At 49.2% G+C, this 17673-nt stretch overlaps 1 protein-coding gene across 2 annotated transcripts; it reads left to right on the top strand.

Moving 5' to 3' along the window:
• Positions 1–42: 42 nt before the first annotated feature.
• Positions 43–12653, top strand: UNC5CL (unc-5 family C-terminal like). 2 transcript variants are annotated; one of them, XM_017870170.1, is made up of 9 exons: positions 43–315; positions 4415–4860; positions 5370–5670; positions 6399–6661; positions 7413–7514; positions 7801–7868; positions 8797–8897; positions 9051–9164; positions 10958–12653. In XM_017870170.1, the coding sequence occupies exons 2-9, from the start codon at positions 4476–4478 to the stop codon at positions 11178–11180; spliced, it is 1557 nt and encodes a 518-aa protein (XP_017725659.1). In that variant the 5' UTR covers positions 43–315; positions 4415–4475; the 3' UTR covers positions 11181–12653. The 2 variants fall into 2 exon arrangements, with proteins under 2 accessions (XP_017725659.1, XP_017725658.1); XM_017870169.1 differs by having other exon boundaries at positions 43–320.
• Positions 12654–17673: the final 5020 nt, after the last annotated feature.

Below are 17673 nucleotides of genomic sequence, written 5' to 3'. Positions count from 1 at the left end.
AGGTGCAGCACCTACACCCAGGTTGTCTCCCTCCCTCCCTCCTTCCTTGCAGACCTAGACTGGCAAGTTCACTGACTTCTGGGATCCTCAGCTACTCCCTTACCTGGGCTGGACTTTGCCAATAGAGAGGGACATTCTCCCTCACCCCTCTTTAGGGCAGCTGGAAGGCAGGACTCTGCCAGGAAATGCCAGGCCACTCCTGCCTGGATTCCCCACCCACCTCCACTTGTCTGCTGGCCTGTCGGCTGGGTCTGGCTGATCCGTTTCTCAGAGAAGGAATTGGACCAGCCAACAGCCTCTAAGAGCACCTAGACGGTAAGGTGAGCACCCCCTTGGGGCAGCTGGAGAGGGCATGGGCATTGCGATGGGGTTACCTGGAGCTCCAGGGAGGAGCCAGACCAGCTCAGCCTGCCTGCTGGAGTGTAGGGACCCTCTGCTGGAGGAGGGGAGGAAAATGGGACTTGGCCAATGGGTATGAGGACCACTGGGATAATCTGTGTCCTACGGAAATGTCTACTATACTAACAAATGCTGTTCATGACTTGTGTTTGGACCATCCATCCCAGTACTTATGTTCTGCAGTCACTGGACATCTATCAGGCAATGGGGAGGCACAGGGAGAACCAGTGAAGTGGAGGAAGGGTTGAGAGTTTTCTTAAAGGGTATGAGCAGAACTTTGCAGCAGGAATTTGGATCTTTGTGCTGGAGGATGCAACTGCCTAGGGACAGGTGATGGCAGCATTCTAAAGAACTCTTGTTTCAGGGACCTGCTATCCAGGGTGATCTGGGGTCTGGGGCAAGACAAACTGGAGGAGTGGGTAATGAGGAGTCCAGCATGGGGTTGGGAAGCTCCAAGTCACACTTGAATGGCTGCAGTGCTATAGATGCCATTCAACCAGACTCGGGACCTTTCCCCATTCTGGGGCCACAGGGAGGATGGAGTGAGGGCCAGGGCAGCCTGGAAGAGCTGTCAGCCTGGGAGACCTGGGGCTGGCCCAGGAGGAGTTTTCCTGCTTCAGGCCAGGTAAAGGAGTGAGCTCCCATGAGAGGCCCAGTGGGGCTTTGGGAGTGGTGCGCGCCAACTTCTCCAGGGTCAGAGGGTGAGCCAGGGGACTCTGCTGCACCACCCAGTGAGGTGCACCTCACTGGGGATCTGGACTCTGGTCTTTGGTGGCCCCAGGAAGGTTACTGCTGTGTAACCGAGGTGGGGCCCCTCCTTTCATCCCTTTAGCTATTCCATCCCCTGCCACTGGTGCCTTGGTAGGTGGGGATGTGGTGTGATGGGGTGAGTATTACCACAGAACTGAGGATGTACCTTTAGGTCCTTCTATTTGTTTTTACTTCACTTTTGCTTCTTTCTCTTCCAACTTTATTTCTTCTAGAGAAGGAAAGGAAGATACTTGGGAAAAAAGAAGGGGTGGAGAGAGAAAGGGGGTGTCTCTGGAAGGGTGTTCATCTTCGCTCCTCCTTCCTGCCTGTCTTCAGTTGTTTAGTAATTCCCTGTCCATCCTCACTGTGGGGAGAAAGCTCGGATTCCTTATCTGTGAAATGGGGATAAAAATAACACCTCACTCCTAAGGCTCCTGTGAGGATGAGATGAGACAAGCCGTGGAGAGAGCTTTAACACAGTGGCACTGAGTAAAGCTCTGCCAATGTTAGCTATTGTTATTACAGTTGGAATTACAATTATTACTAATGTGAAAGAACCAAAAGGAATGATGGGACATCAAGGGTAGCTTGCTGCTCCAACCCCCTTCTCATCAGCTTTGGGGCACTGCCAATTCACCTGGTTCACCTGTGTGCCCTCTAAGAGGCCTGGTTGAAAAAGGCTAGTGCATTGTCTGTCAGGTTGGCTCTTTAGGCAAAGAGAACAATGCCAATCCCCCGCTTCTTATTCATGCTTTCCGTGAGGACATGGAGGAAACAGGTACTGCCCCAGTCTTCAATCCTGAGGATACAGTGGAGGTTTTGCCCCAGTCTAAGAGGCACTAGGAAGAGGCTTTAGTGTTCATGGTCCTGGGGATGGAAGGAAGAAGGTGGGCCAAGCCTCAGTTCTAGGTGGGTAGTGCAAGTGAAGGGCATAGGGAGGACTGGACACTGGAAGCTCTTCCATTGCAGTCTCTAGTGATTTATCCAGAGGGGCCTCCCAGGGCTCTGAAGGAGGACGTTGTGCCTCACAGAACTCAGCTACCAAGCCAATGAATTCCATTCCTGCAGAAGCTTCTTGAGAGCGGAATAAGACGTCATCTTTGGCAGGATTGAACTTCCCACAGTGTCCGACACACAGCCAGTGCTTAGAAAATGTTCATTTGAGTGGGAAAATCACACATGACAGCACATAATCAAGAATGACTCAGCATGGTGGGATGGCTATGGAGAGAGATTTTGTGAGCTGGAGGCTGTCAAAGGCTGGTGCGCCAGCGGGAGGCACTATTGAATGGGAGGGTCCACATAGGGAGAAGAAACAAGTGGGGAGAGCAAGTGAGTGGAGAAACAGAAAACAGCATGAGCAAAAGCCAGAGGCTAGAATTAAGCAGGTGTGGGGAGCCTGAGCAGGCTGCAGGGCAGGGGTGTTGGAAATTGTAGGGGCTGGAAGAGGGGAAGTAGGAGGAGGCGGAGGTGGGTTCTGGAGGGCCTCAGGAAGAGCTTCTGGGAAGTCTCACCCTGTGGCCTGGCTGGGTAGCCAGGTGAGCAGGAGGTGAGTGTTTGCTTTTGCCCTGCCTCATTGCAGCTTCACTGTAGGCTCGCATCTTTGTTTTTCATCTTCTTCTTCTTCTTCTTCTTCTTCTTCTTCTTCTTCTTCTTCTTCTTTTTTTTTTTTTTTGCTTCCAGTTTTAGCTTTTGTTACTCTTGTATGTCGCCTGTCCCTGTGAGCTACCTTCAGGCCTTTCTGGCAGAAGGAGGGGCATAAAGAAACACATACATTTGGACAGTGCTTTCTCATCTACAAATACTTTTCACATGACCTTATGCCATCCTCACAATTACCCAAAGAGGCACTTTTTCCCCACTTTTAAAAGCTTCAGAAAAGAATTACAAAGGTAATACAAACTACATGCTTGATGTGAAAATTCAAAGTACAGAGAAAAGGATTTTAAAAAATACAGAGTTTTGTTCACACCTTCCACCGTCTCAATTTGTCACGACTCATGGGAATAGTTTGGGGGTGTGTCCTTCCAGACCTGCACAGTCTAAGACCAGACTCATTAGTACACATGGCTACTAGGCACTTGAAATACAGCCAGTCCCAGGTGAGCTGTTCTATTCATATAAATTACACATGGATTTCAAAGATTGGGTATGAAAGAAGAAAGTAAAAATATCTCATACTTTTATATTGATTGCCTGTTGAAATAACATTTTGAATATATTGGGTTAAATAAAATGTGTTAATTTCTCCTGTTTCTTCATTTTAATGTGGCCATCAGGAAATTTAAAATTACATGTGTAGTTCACATTATATTTTTATTGTACACCACTGCTCCAGACCTTTCTCTATACCTTTACATTTACATATATAACCCATAAATACGTATTTATATGCAGTTTTGTTTTTCACATTAATGAGCTCAGAATATTTTCTCTCTCTGCGACTTGCTTTTTCCACTTACAGATTTTTTTGTATCAGCATTTGTAGATCAAGGTAGATATTTGGACAGATGAGGAAACTGAGGTACATTAAGCAATATTGAGGCAGGAGGAGGAATTTGATTCCAGGCCAGATGGAAAACTGGCTGAAACAGGGAAGAGGCACCAAAAGCACCTCTCCATAAGACATGCCCACCAGTGCCATGACAGTTTACCACTGCCATGGCAATGCCTGGAAGTTACTGCCCCTTTCCATGGCAGTGACCCAAAGCTACCACCCCTTTTTCTAGAAATTTCTGAATAACCCGCCCCTTATTGCATGTAGTTAAAAGTGGACATAAATATGCTGGCAGAAATGCCCCCAAGCTGCTACCCTGGGCACACTACCTAGGGTTAGCCCTGCTCTGCAAGGAGCATACCTCTGCTGCTGCTATACGCTGCCACTTCAGGGAAAGTTGCTGTCTAACACCACTGACTCACCCTTGAATTCTTTCCTAGGTGAAGCCACAAACCCTCCCAGGCTAAGCCCCAGTTTTGGGCCTGTCCTGCCTTACATCAATATGGTAAAACTTACCCAGCCACAGTGACCAAGGTGGCATTTGAACTATGTTCTCTAACTGTAAACCCAAGCTCACTCTGCTTCAGAGCAGTTCACAGAGAGTCAGGGTAGGTTCTCGAGTAAGAGAGACAGGTTAAAAGAATTGGTGTGACTAAAGTTTGCAGGGTGCACTGGAATGAAGACAACTTGCAACTATGTGGAAGTCAAGCCTTGACCTCCACAACTTTAAAGGGCTTACCCTGACACTGACCCCTTCTTCCCCACCAGGCCTTTGGCTTTGGCTGGCACAGGGGTGAAGGAGAGCCAGCAGCATTGAGTGACCGGGCAAATGAGCCTCCAGGAGAGTTCATTCCAACCCTCCCAGTTCCTACTGCTGGTGGGGGTCCCGGTGGCAAGTGTCCTCCTTCTGGCCCAGTGCCTTCGATGGCACTGCCCTAGAAGGCTACTGGGGGCCTGCTGGATGCCGAATGGTCAAGAGGAACCAGTGTCCCAGCCTACCCCTCCACCAGAAAATGAGGTCTCAAGGCAGCACCTGCCAGCCACACTGCCAGAGATGGCTGCCTTCTATCAGGAGCTGCACACACCCACTCAAGGCCAGACCATGGTCCGCCAGTTGATGCACAAGCTGTTGGTGTTTTCGGCTCGAGAGGTGGATCATCGCGGCGGTTGCCTGATGCTCCAGGATGCAGGCATTTCCTTGCTCATCCCACCAGGTAACAGCTCCTGGCTCTCTTCTCCACATACAGTTGCTCAGACTGTACATTAGGTCACCACATCTGAGGGAGCAATGTTCATAGACACCTTTTACTTCTGATAATTGTTGTATTGTGAGTATAGTTTTATTGACTTCAGGGATGGACATATTACATATCTTTTAGGACAACTTCCTGGCAGGTGGAAGTAAAGTGCCTTGTTCTAATGAATCAGTATGCTGGGACAATTCTTCAGTAAAGGGAGGCAAGAGCACCATTTGCAAATTCACGCTAGGCACACTATGGGCTAGCAAAAGTCTGGGTGGAAAGGGGAGTGTCTTGCTTAGGATTACACTACAAGCCAGCTCCACAGTCATCTTACTCTTGTTCATACCACCGCCCTGTGTGCCCTGCTGGGGACGTCTCTCCTGGGCTCCTGCCCCACTTCCTTTCTCTCTGGCCTGGCCTCTTTCAGGGGCAGGGGTGTGCCTGCCTACCAGGCCCATCTCATCTCTCCCTGTCCTCTCCAGGTGCTGTGATTGTGGGCCGCCAGGAGCGGGTGTCTTTGATACTGGTGTGGGACCTTTCGGACGCCCCATCACTGTCCCGAGCCCAGGGGCTGGTAAGCCCTGTGGTGGCATGTGGCCCCCATGGGGCCTCCTTCCTGAAGCCTTGTACTCTCACGTTCAAACACTGTGCCCAGCAGCCCAGCCATGCTCGTACCTACAGCAGCAACACTGCCCTGCTCGACGCCAAGGTATGGAGGCCCCTGGGGCGGCCAGGGGCCCATGCCTCCCGGGACGAGTGTCGCATCCACCTCTCCCACTTCAGGTAGGCACATGCCATTGGCCTGTCTTCCCACACCCATCTCTCTGGGGACTGTCTTTCCTGCCCACTTTCTCTGTCTGTGTTATCTTCAGCTCTCTGTATAGAAGATGGTCTGCAAATCCTTTATCCCCTGGTGACCCTTTCTGGCCCCTCTGTCCTAATGTCTGTAGCAGTTTTTCTCACACTAATCATGTCCAGGACTGCAAATCCCACCGCTGTATCTGTCTGTCTGGAAGTGTCTGACTCAGCCCCATCTCTCCATCTAGAAGGGACCTGTCCTTCTCCACCTCTATCTCTCAAATTATCTCTCTCTACTCTGTGCCTCTTTCAGGACTATCCCCAAACTTAGTGCCAGTTCTGTAAGACTCCATTCCATCTTTGTCCTTCATCTCTTTGTCTTTCTAGAGTCTTAGGTCCTCTGCCTCCCAGCCTCCTTCCCACCCATTGACAGGAGTAGAGCCATGTGCAGGTGCACTCTCAAGCATGGTCACCCTGAGCCCACTTTCCCTCTTTCCCCTGCCAGCTCTCCTCCCCATTCAGTCACCAGTCACCATGATGTACTCACTTTTCATCCCCCCCAACCAGTTCCTCCCTAAGTGCTCCCCTCGAGTGCTCTCCGAACCTCCTTGAAGGCCCCACAGAGGCCCCTCAGGTGGCAGGAGGCTGGTGGCAGTGTGCTGGTGTCTTAGCCTTCCCTGCACATGAGTGCCTGCCAATGGCTCCCTCTGCAGTCTCTACACCTGTGTGATGGAGGCACCTGTGGGGCGCGAAGCCCGCAAATGGCTGCAGCTGGCCGTATTCTGCTCACCGCTGGTACCAGGACAGTCCCACCTGCAGCTGCGTATCTACTTCCTCAACAACACGCCCTGTGCCCTGCAGTGGGCACTGACCAACGAGCAGCCCTATGGTGGGCGCCTGCGTGGGCCCTGCCAGCTCTTCGACTTCAGTGGGGCCATGGGTGACCAGTGCCTGAAGCTCAAGTACATCTCAGAGGGTGAGGAGGCAGTGGCCTGTGGGACAGGATGATCAGGAGCCCCACAGGAATGAAGGGTTCTGGGCCTCCCCTGGACATCTGGAGATTTGGGGACCCCAAGTCTCTCTCTCTTTTTTTTTTTTTTTCCCTGAGTTGGAGTTTTGCTCTGTTGCCCAGGCTGGAGTGCAGTGACATGATCTTGGCTCACGGCAACCTCCGCCTCCTGGGTTCAAGTTATTCTCCTGCCCCAGTCTCCTGAGTAGCTGCAATTACAGGTGCACACCACCACAGCTGGCTAATTTTTTTGTATTTTTAATAGAGACGGGGTTTCATCATGTTGTCCAGGCTGTCTCGAACTCCTGACCTCAAGTAATCTCCCCGTCTCGGCCTCCCAAAGTGTTGGGATTACAGGTGTGAGCCACTGCACCAGGCCCCAAGTCTCTCTGTGACCTCTGGGCCAGCAGTAGCCTCATGGAGCCCCCAGGACTTTGACCACTCTGCTGTCTACTGAGCCCTTGCCACTCACTCCTAGGACAGGGTGATGCCAGGTGGGAGGCGGGAAGGAGAGGGGTTATACCCCACAGAAGCAGGAAGGGATGGAAGGCTTTTACAGTGCAAGGGCCCTCTTGGGGTCCCTGCCCAGGCTCTGGGGATTCCCATCCCCTTGAGACCCTCCTGCCTTTGTTCTGTCCTCATGCCTCCCCACAGCCCCCTTCAATACTTGTGGAGGGCCTCACTCTCTGAGGCCCTCTCCTCTCTGCCTACTCGCCAGGTTGGGAGAATGTGGATGATAGCAGTTGCCAGCTGGTTCCCCATCTCCACATCTGGCATGGAAAGTGCCCATTCCGCTCCTTCTGCTTCCGGAGAAAAGCAGGTAGTCCAGAAGCCCTGTGTGTACCTTCTCCCCTCTCTTTTCCCCTCCCGTCTCCTCTTCTCCCCTCCCAGTAACCTGGAGCTCTGCAGACCCTCATGCAGCCGTGCACACAGACCTTCCCTGAAAGGCCAGGAGCCACACATATCTTTGCAGAGAGAAAAATGGAGTGTTGGACCCCAGCTTCTTCAGATTTTCCAAGTCTTACTATAGAGTCCCTTACCTTCTCCTCCTCTTACCCCAGGCCATTTCCTCACTCACTGGCCATGCTCTCACCTTCTCTTTATAGCCAATGAGAATGAGGACTGTTCAGCACTAACCAATGAGATCATTGTCACCATGCACACCTTCCAGGATGTGAGTTGGAGCTGAGGGGCAGAGGAAGGGCAGGGCCTGGGGGGACTCCTAGGCAAAGTGGGCGCAGGGTATGGTGCCCAGTAATTATGGTCTTAATCACATAGGTAAAGACGACATTTTCCATAGAGACCCCATACCAGCTCTTTGAGGGGCTCAGATCATCTGGGCTCCAAGTTACCCTCATCCCTGACTCTCCTTGTCTATTGGTGGATGAATCCAGCGGGAGGCTAAAAGAACCAAACCCTAGTTTAACCCCTTCTCCCAACTCAGAGAACTGGGGCATCAAGTTGATACGGTTTCTTTCTAGGTTGATTGTCTACATTTGAGAGATGATGTTTTGTATCTTCAGTGTGGGATTTGAGAGATGATGTTTTGTATTTTCAGTGTGGGAAGTGACCAGGAAGAGGGTCTTGAGTAGGCAGGATGGGAGTTAGGTATCTCTTCTCTCCTGCTGCACCAAGGGAAGATGCGAAGAAATCAGAGTTGAGAGTCTTTGGGGAACCATAGTGGCACCTTATTGGAGGGCAGGCGGATACCCTGTTGTCATTTGGAGAAGAGGCAGGGAAGGTTGGAATGGAGGAAGGGAAACATATGGCTGAGATCAGTGTCTCTATGGTTGGATGACCTCCCACTGCACCACGGCCCCTCCCAGGATTTCCCCTGGTGGCTCAGGATGCATCCTGTTTGGTCTTCATGTCCCAGTTCCCAGAGAGCTCAGTGGGCAAACATAAGGCTGAAGGTGGGGTTCTGAAGTCAGGGAGACAGCGGGTAGAGGGTGCTGGGTGTAGTGGGGTTGTATCTCCTGGTAAGGTGGCTCTGAGTGACAGACTGAAGGAGAGACATGAGGAATGGAGGTAGGACTCCAGCTTATTACTCAAGGGGATGCCTTGTGACCCCTAAGTATGTTCCCTGCCCTGTGTTGACTCAGGGCTTGGAGACCAAGTATATGGAAATCCTCAGATTCCAGGCATCAGAGGAAGAATCCTGGGCAGCGCCGCCCCCTGTCTCCCAGTCGCCCCCATGCAATAGGTGAGACGGGGGTTGCTTGGGCTGTTGCTTGGGGGATGTTGGGTTCCTACCCTGGCACCCACAGGGTGACTACAGCATTTACGGTGTATATGGGAGAACCAGAGTGGGTCTGTTTGTCCCTTTCTTCCAAGAACACCTTTTTCCCTGCCTCAGGCTGCCCCCAGAGCTCTTTGAGCAGCTGCAGATGTTGTTGGAGCCAAACAGCATCACAGGAAATGACTGGCGCAAACTAGCCTCTCACCTGGGGCTTTGTGGCATGAAGATCCGGTAGGAAGAGGGGATGTCTGTGGATGGTAGAGGAGGGTGGGCTGGGGCGGGGGTCCTCAGGACACTCTGGAGACTGGATCACAGGCAAGGGAGTGACTTAAAAGTCAGAGAATGGCTACTCTCCATCCTATTTCCCATAAAAGGGCAGCTCTATTAATCACTGTATCATCAGTATCTAGAATGATGCCTGGTGCATAGTAGGTGCTCAATTAACATTTAATAGTGAATCCATTAACATGGAAGTTATTTGGTACGTGTTGAGTGCTTGCCATGCTATGCCCTGAGAAGGAGAAAGACAGATTATAGGATAATGTGTGTAAAGCATGTAGCAGGGTGCCTGACACTTGTTAATTCAATAAATGTTAGCAATAATGGTGACAGTGCAGTCATGATCCCTGTCAAGGAACTCAGAAAGCAGTAGAATACTGAGCTAAGCTCCAGAAACTACACTATGAGTACAGCAGTCAGGGAAGACTTTATCCAGGTGATGGGGCTAGAGCTGGACCCTGAAAACAGGGTGGATTTTTATTTATTATTATTATTATTATTATTATTATTATTATTTGAGATGGAGTCTTGCTCCGTTGCCCAGGCTGGAGTGCAGTGGCACAATCTTGGCTCACTGCAACCTCCGCCTCCCGGGTTCAAGTAATTCTCCTGCCTCAGCCTCCCAAGTAGCTGGGATTGCAGGCATGTGCCACCACGTCCAGCTAATTTTTGTATTTTTAGTAGAGACGGGGTTTCATCAGGTTGGCCAGGCTGGTCTCCAACTATAGGGTGGATTTTTAAATCATTCATTTCAGCATTTATCAAGTACCATTATGCCTGGAAACTGTACTAAGCACTGTGATACAAGAGGAATGAGGCATGGTCCCAGCACCTAGGAGCGCACACACTAGTAAGGGGTTCAGAGAGCTTGAAAAATAAAGGCAAGTGTTCCTTGTGCCTTCCTGTAAGAATCCAGTATTGTATAACACATCGAAGAGAGACAGAAAACAGCTTAAGCAAGAATAATAATGAACTGTGGGCGTTATGACCGGAAGTCTGAACTAAGGGGTGCAGAATGGTCTCTTCCACCTGGGAGGGGTGAACTAGAAAGGGCTTCAGGGAGGAAGTGATGGAGGAGATCAGCCATTCTGTTTTGGGGAGCAGCAGAGGTGGCTGTGGGTGTAGTGTTTGCAAGGCGAGAAAGGGAGAGGCCTGAGCTAAGGAGGTTCAGGATGGGAGAAAGGAGAGAAAGCATAAAGACAGGGCAAGGCCAGGTGCTGGATGAGCTGGAAAGGCTCATGGAGCATGGACTGGTTAGGAGGTGAGAGACTGGAAGGTTTTTGTGGACGGGAGGTTCGTGATAAAAAGCCATGGTTTATGGCAACTGTTTCCTGAGCAGGATGTTGTGGCCTAGGAGATAGGGAGGAAGGAGGGAGTTAGGAGGCTAGGGGGAGGCTAGGGCAGTATTTGGAGTAGGGGAGGTAGAGAAGGCAATTACAGCACATCAGAGCTGGAGCAAACTTAGAGGTCCTCTTATCTAAGCCCTCAGTTTAATGAGAGGAAACTGAAGCCTAGAGAAGAGGAGGGCTCAGAGAGTTAGCCTCCAGGCGAGGACAATCTCAAGTTTCAAGGGCCTGGGGCTTCCCACCCCCGTCCCCTGAAAGGCAAGCAAGAGCAGGACGAGGACAAAAGCTACAGGGTAGGGGAGGGATGGACCTCGTGCTGCGCAGCCCAGGGAACCTGCAGCAGGGAAGGAGCCCCTCCCTGCTCCTTCCCCCTTCTCCTCCTCCCCTGCCTCGGGCCAGGTTCCTGTCCTGTCAGCGCAGCCCCGCAGCGGCCATCCTGGAGTTTTTTGAGGAGCAGAACGGCAGCCTGCAGGAGCTGCACTACCTCATGACCGTCATGGAGCGGCTAGACTGCGCCTCCGCCATCCAGAACTACCTGAGCGGGACACACGGCGGCAGCCCAGGCCCCGAGCACCGGGGCGCCCGGTATAACCAGGGCCTGGAGCTGGACGAGAAGCTCTGAGCGCCCAGCGGGCAGGGCTGGAGGAGGTGTAGGGGCGAGAGGGGTTGTTCCCCCACGCCTATGAGGGACACAGCAGCTGTTCCTGGCTGTGCCCACCACCCTTCCCAGAACCCTCGGACGGTGCCCGGGGCTGCACGCGAGGCCGGAGAGTCCTCGCCAGCCTCCCAGCAGCAGGCGCGCCCTTCGGGACGCGATCTGTCCCGCGTACGGGTCCCCTCCTGGCCGGCAGAGGGCGCAGGAGCCCAGGAGATGGCCTCAGCGTGGCCGGGCTGTCGAAAATGAGCAGGGGACGGCCACGGTCCCCGCGTGCACTTTAGGGGCGGGCGGTCAGGCCCCAAGTATTCACTGAGCGCTCAGGAAGACCGGACATTGGGCTGGTGTCATGAAGAATACTGGAATATAGGAGGCAGGGACTGGAGCCCTGACAAGCACACAGTTCTTTTGCAGGAGTCAAGATGTTCTCATAGCAGCCAGGGGCAAACTCGAAAACAGCCCTGACCTGTGGTTAGGGGATGTGTGTGTGGCTTTAGGAGCTGAGACGGGAAGAGCTGAGTGCGGGCTGGAGCAGCGAGAATGCTTCACGGAGGATATTGGGGAGAGACGATTTGACTTGCTGAGTGGTTTGTAGATCTTTAGGTGCGGGAGGTGCGGGTGGCTGGACTTAAGGTAGGAGCCGAGAGTGGGCATGGGAGCCCAGCCCCGTGGGTGTGAGGCCTGGGTAGGACGAGGTTTCCCGGCTAGGCACGCCTGGCTGTCTGCCTCTGCCCCTGCTAACTTCCTTTGTCTCTTTATCCTCCTGCTCAGGTCTTGTCTTCCCCTCTCTCTGCCATTTTCTCTATCAGAAAACATTAAAGCTTAGTAGAAACTTCAAGATGATCATTCTGGCCCAACCCTTTTATCTCTTTATCTCCAACGGTGTGCGTTTTAAGTCTCTCTGACTTGGTTTTTCTGTCCCTATCTCCCACAGTTGTTCTGGCTCTGCACCTGTGTTTCTGTTTCTCGCTCTCTTAGATCTTTTTGTTTCTGCCTAGTCTCTGTGCCCTGTCTTTGTTTCTTTCTCTGTCTGAAACCCTCCCTCTTTTCCCTTCAGGCATATGTCTCTAAACCAATGTTATGAGTCAAAGACTGTTGAAAGAGACAGGGCTACTCTAGGAATGGATGGGTGGGGATATTTTCCCCATGCATTAAGATCCAGTTTAGGGTCAGGAAATAAAGGATAGGGATGAAAGAGCACCCTATTCAGTCAGCAGATACTTATTCAGCACCTACTATGTGTTAGATACTGTATACAAAAGATATGAATGGGCTGGGTCCTGAACAGAGAATAAAGGGTTTGACTCTATTCTGGAAATTCTTTTGTTTGCAAACAGGTGTTGTTAATTTGTTCAAAGGCAGGCAAACAATCTCTCTGGCAACACAATTCTCTTCTGTATTTAATTAAAAAATATTAAAGCTTTTTTTCTATGATGAATGATAAAATATGAAAATTGCCTTTCTTTGTTACTAACTGTATTTTGCTCAGATTGGCAAATTTGGATGTGAGTATGAATGATTTTATTTGGTAAAATTGTACCTATGGGGATGGGTTGGAGGGAAGCATTTTGTAGACTGTGCTTCCGGTATGAAAATTATCTGGGTCCCGCATGGTAAGTCGGGGAGGTTCCCTTCTTTTCTGTTAGATGCAAGCCTTCAGAAGCAGGCCCTTCCATCCCTTCCCTGTTCCCCCAGTGCCACCTGTCCTCTCCTACCCTTCTCATCTGTCCTCCTTACCCCACTGGGGACTGCCAGTCATGCCAGATTAGTGCCTCGGCCTTTTCCCCCTTCACTTAGCTCAGGATTGAACTGTGCAGTAGCCTGGCACTGTTTCGCCAAAGACATCATTGTGTTCCTTCCAACCCTGGAAAAAATCATTTTAAGAGTTTCACGTCTCCTGGAGTTGCAAATAGAAGCCACAGAGATTCCTGTGATGAGAATAGAATGCTTTCTGGCCCCAACTCCAATTTCTCAAAATGGGTTTCCAGTGCTGGCAAAGGGAGGCTTGGAAATCCTGGGGTAGTTGCAGGCTGAGTGATTCCTGTAAGGCAGACCCTTCCTTTCTCACATCAAACGCAGCTGGCATGTTATGTATTGGCACCTAATGCTGAGAGATGGTGTGCCCCACTGGGTATCAGCAGACTTAACATTTAGCCCTGACTCATACTAACTAGAACAGCTCTTCTTTTGGGCTTTAAACTCTTCCTTGGAATGAAGCTACCATGTTAGAGGCTGTCCCAGGGCCTTTGGTTTCACAGACTTATGCAGAGGTGGCACACTGGTCACCCAAGGAATGTTCACTTGGGGATTTTTTTTTTTTTTTTTCTTTTTAAGTTGTCTTCAAATAGAACAATTGATCACTGCTTGTGGCCTTACTTCCAGCCCTTTCCCTGACAAAGAGTTGCCTAAATCACCTGCCTAAAAACACCACATTTGTGACTTCTGCTCTTTCACATGTTGCAGAGGCCTACATCTGCACTTCCTCCTGCTGGATTTGGAGTCTGGGGAAAGGGGTTGGGGAAATGAAAGGGTAAGGTTGGGCCTAGGTCTGTGGGGTTGGAGCCTCTAGCGCTCAAAGCAAATATGTGTCCTCGGCATCCCCTTTGACCACTGAGCAATATTTATGCTAATGTTCAGATCTGTGCTAACAGAAATTCAATGAAAGCCACATATATAATTTTACATTTTCTAGTAGTCACATTGAAAATTGTAAATAGAAACAGGTGAAGTCAACTTTAATAAGTTTTGTTTAACCTAATATATTTAGAATATTATTTCCACATGTAGTCAACATAACATTAATAGTATATTTTACATTCTTTTTTATATTAAGTATTTGGAATCTGGGGTATACTTTGCAATTACAGCACATCTCAATTTGTATGCTAATTTTTCATTGGAAAGATTTCATCTGTATTCAGCTTTTATACAATTTATAACTAAAACGTACATTTACAGACACAAATTAAACAAGCCAAAAGTTTTCCAAAAATGGAATTAGGTATCAGTTTTAAATTTTAGTTCACTGAGATAAAATAAAATTCAGTGCCTCAATTGCACTAGCCACATTTCAGTTGTTTAGTGGCCATGTGTGGCTAGTGGGTACTGTTAATGGACAGCACAGATCTGGGTTAGGAATCCAGCTGGGTATAACTTTATAGTGTACTTGACCATTCACTTATTTGTTAATTCATCAAACATTTGCTGAATACCTACTCTGTGCTAAGCCCTGCACAAATTGTTGGTGATAAATATCCAATGAAGAAGAGCATTCTTGTTTTGTAGGAGCTCCTGGGAAGCTGGGAGTCAGAAGGAAGGACACTTTCCTCCCATCCTTCTTTGTACCTGACTCAAGAAGGTAATGGGAGATGAGGTTCAGGCCGATACTCTGTGTTGCAGAAATGGCTCACACTGCAGCCTGCTGTAGAGGCAGTAGATTCAGGTACATCAGTGTTCCTGGCTTACCTAGTACATCAAGTGGGTTGTTGGTTGATGACAATAGGATTCACTCTGGCTAGTTGAGGCAGATGGGATTTATTAAAGGAAACTGAAAGACAAACAATCATTTGGAGGGCGGAGAAATAGATTTGGGGTAAAGTTTCCAGGAACAATGCCCTAAACTGTACTGTAGGACTAGATCATGGAGGGAAACTGGTATTATTTTGGCTGCTGCTACTGAGCACTGGACACCAGGAACTTGACTTTATTACAGCCACTCCTGCTACCACCACTGATGCTATCTCTGAGTCAGGAACCAGACTTTACCACCACTTTTTTTTTTTTTTTTTTTTTTTTGAGACGGAATCTTGCTCTGTTGCCAGGCTGGAGTGCAATGACACGATCTTGGCTCACTGCAACCTCCGCCTCCCAGGTTCAAGCAATTCTTCTGCCTCAGCCTCCCGAGTAGCTGGGATTACAGGTGTGCGGCACCACGCCCAGCTAATTTTTGTATTTTTACTACAGACGGGGTTTCACCATGTTGGTCAGGATGGTCTCGCTCTCTTGACCTCATGATTGGCCCACTTCGGCCTCCCCTAAAGTGCTGGGATTACAGGCATGATCCACTGTGCCTGGTCCCTCACCACCACTTCTGAAAGCTCAGGCCTCTTCTGCCTTCCATGCCAGTAAAAACAGAAGCTCCATGCACTGCCTGCTCTTTACGCAACTCACTTCTAAATCAAATCTCTAGTGCTGGCCTTGGGTTGTGAGAGCTCAGACCACATGCCTGAATCCTAGCTGCAAAGACACCTGGAAGCTCTGAAATCTGACTGGAACTCTGACTTCAATATCAGGGAAATGGGACTTACTACATGAGAATATCCCCAAATATGGGAAAGCTACTCAAAAGTTGACGAGAAGCCACAAATAAGACAGACGTCTACTACAGTCAGAGTGTGGTCATGCTGTAGCCTCAGGCAGCAAATTCCCTTCTCAAGAATAGCCATGCACTCAGTAGGTGCTGTATCAAGGTTCTGGCAGAGAGTAGACTGAGGATGTGCTATGGATTGAATGTTTGTATGCCCCCAAAATTCATATGATAAAATCCTAACCCTCAATAAGATGGTATTAGGAAGTTGGCCTTTAAGAGGTAATTAGGTCATGAAGGTGGGGCCCTCATGAATGGCATTAGCGCCCTTATAAGAAGAGAGACAGGAGAGTTTGCTTCCTTTCTCTCTGCTTTTTATCACATGGGCACACACAATGAGAAGATGGTGGTCTGAGAACCAGGAAGAGGGCCCTCACCAGACACCAGTCAGAACCTTGATACAGTGCCTGTGTAAGACCACTGACCTTCAGAATCTTCTCAGTAAAGCATGCCTGCACACATTCCTTAGGATGACTCTCATGCCAATACACACAAATGTGATCCTGTAACCCAGGCTTAGACCATGACATGGTTTAGAAGTGCTATGGTCTGACAACAAGCTCACCAACAGTGGCGAATTGGTTCGCTCCATGCCTTCTCCAGCCCCTGTGCCTCCCTGTACTGCAGAGGCTGAAAACTAAAACGACGTTTCCCAGACTTCTTGGCAGATGGGGATCTAGATATGCTTAGGTTCAGCCAATCAACTGGACTCATGCAGGACTTTGATTTGGAATATGGAAGGAAGATTTGGAATAATGGAGGGAGTTGAACAGGGCATGAAGCTGGTGCTCATTTTGAGGAGCTAGAGTGGTCAGCAGCTGTGGCAGCAGCTGGCCTTAGTGGCAAGTTGCATGCATAATTTGGGGTGTTAATATGAAATTCAACTTGGAGTATATCCCTACAGCCTTTCCAGTGATTTGTGAACTATCTATCTGGGCTCCATAATGTATTGTTTGTGCTTAAACTAGCCAGAGAGGGACTACATAGTATAAAACAAAGACCTGTATCCAGTGTGCCAATGATTTTTTTCACTGGAAAGACTGTTCTTTATTCTGTGATCATATACTTCTTACTTTGCTTGTGTTAACAGGCCTATTATCTTATGAAAGGATGGTAAAGCAATGATAGCTTTATTAAAACGTCTACTTGGTAAAGTAAAAAGATAATAATCCTATGTTGATTTCCCCTCCCCAAATTAAAAACTAAAACACAAAAATATTGGTCTGTAAAATACAAAAGCCTGGAAATGCTTTTTTTGTGAGACCTGTCATCCTGATCCTTTTGAAAGCCTTACACAGATATGTTTATTCGTCTCCTCTGCACATATTTGACTATTTACTATGTACTTAGAAACATGGTGGGCCTTCATTTATTTTCTTATCTTCAGGTACTCTTTCTCATGCTGACTTTAATCCAGCCTATGCTAGTTTCTTGTTGGTAGAGATGTTATGCCTTCTGGCCAAAAAAAAAGCTAAGTCAATCCTAGCCAGTTAGTGTCACGACATCATAAAGGTATTAGCCCAAGGACAGGAATATGCTTCATATTAGCTCTCAACCTTCAGGTGAAACCAGATTTCATTTCCAAACGAACTAGAAAAGACACAATTAGAAAATGAAGAATAATATTTGGAAAATGCTGAATAGGGTGAAGATGGGATTATAGAAAAGTTCTTTAGTGGGGCAGAGAGTATAGATGAGGGTGGGGAAGGGCACACCCCCCCCAATCTAAGGGAGGAGCTGGCTATCCTTTCCCCGGGAATCTCAGATAAATATAAAGAAGGCACATGACAGACAAGGGGACCCAGTGGCATTGGTCATTTTGGAAATCTACCAGGAAAGTCTTCACATGTGGCTTGTCCTTGCTGCATACCCACCCACAGGGTTTCATCACAGTTGGGCTTCTTGTGCTCTGGCTGAGGAGACCGTCTGTGGCTAGGTGGCAGAAGCGGACCATGTTCAGTACACAGGGTGTAAACCCTTGGGAAGTTTCGAGTTCTGGAGACCGCCCGAATCTGTGAGCCTGTGTTGTCCTTCCTTTCTGCCTGTGACTACCCTCTTCTTTCTGGGTCAAGCCAGTCAGATATGACTCAGGCA

This window comes from Rhinopithecus bieti, unplaced genomic scaffold (genome assembly GCF_001698545.2).
Source record: "Rhinopithecus bieti isolate Rb0 unplaced genomic scaffold, ASM169854v2 scaffold_4553, whole genome shotgun sequence".
Classification (NCBI taxonomy): Eukaryota; Metazoa; Chordata; class Mammalia; order Primates; family Cercopithecidae; genus Rhinopithecus; species Rhinopithecus bieti.
The sequence above is the reverse complement of the archived record's forward strand: the minus strand, read 5'-3'. Positions and strand labels throughout refer to the sequence as shown.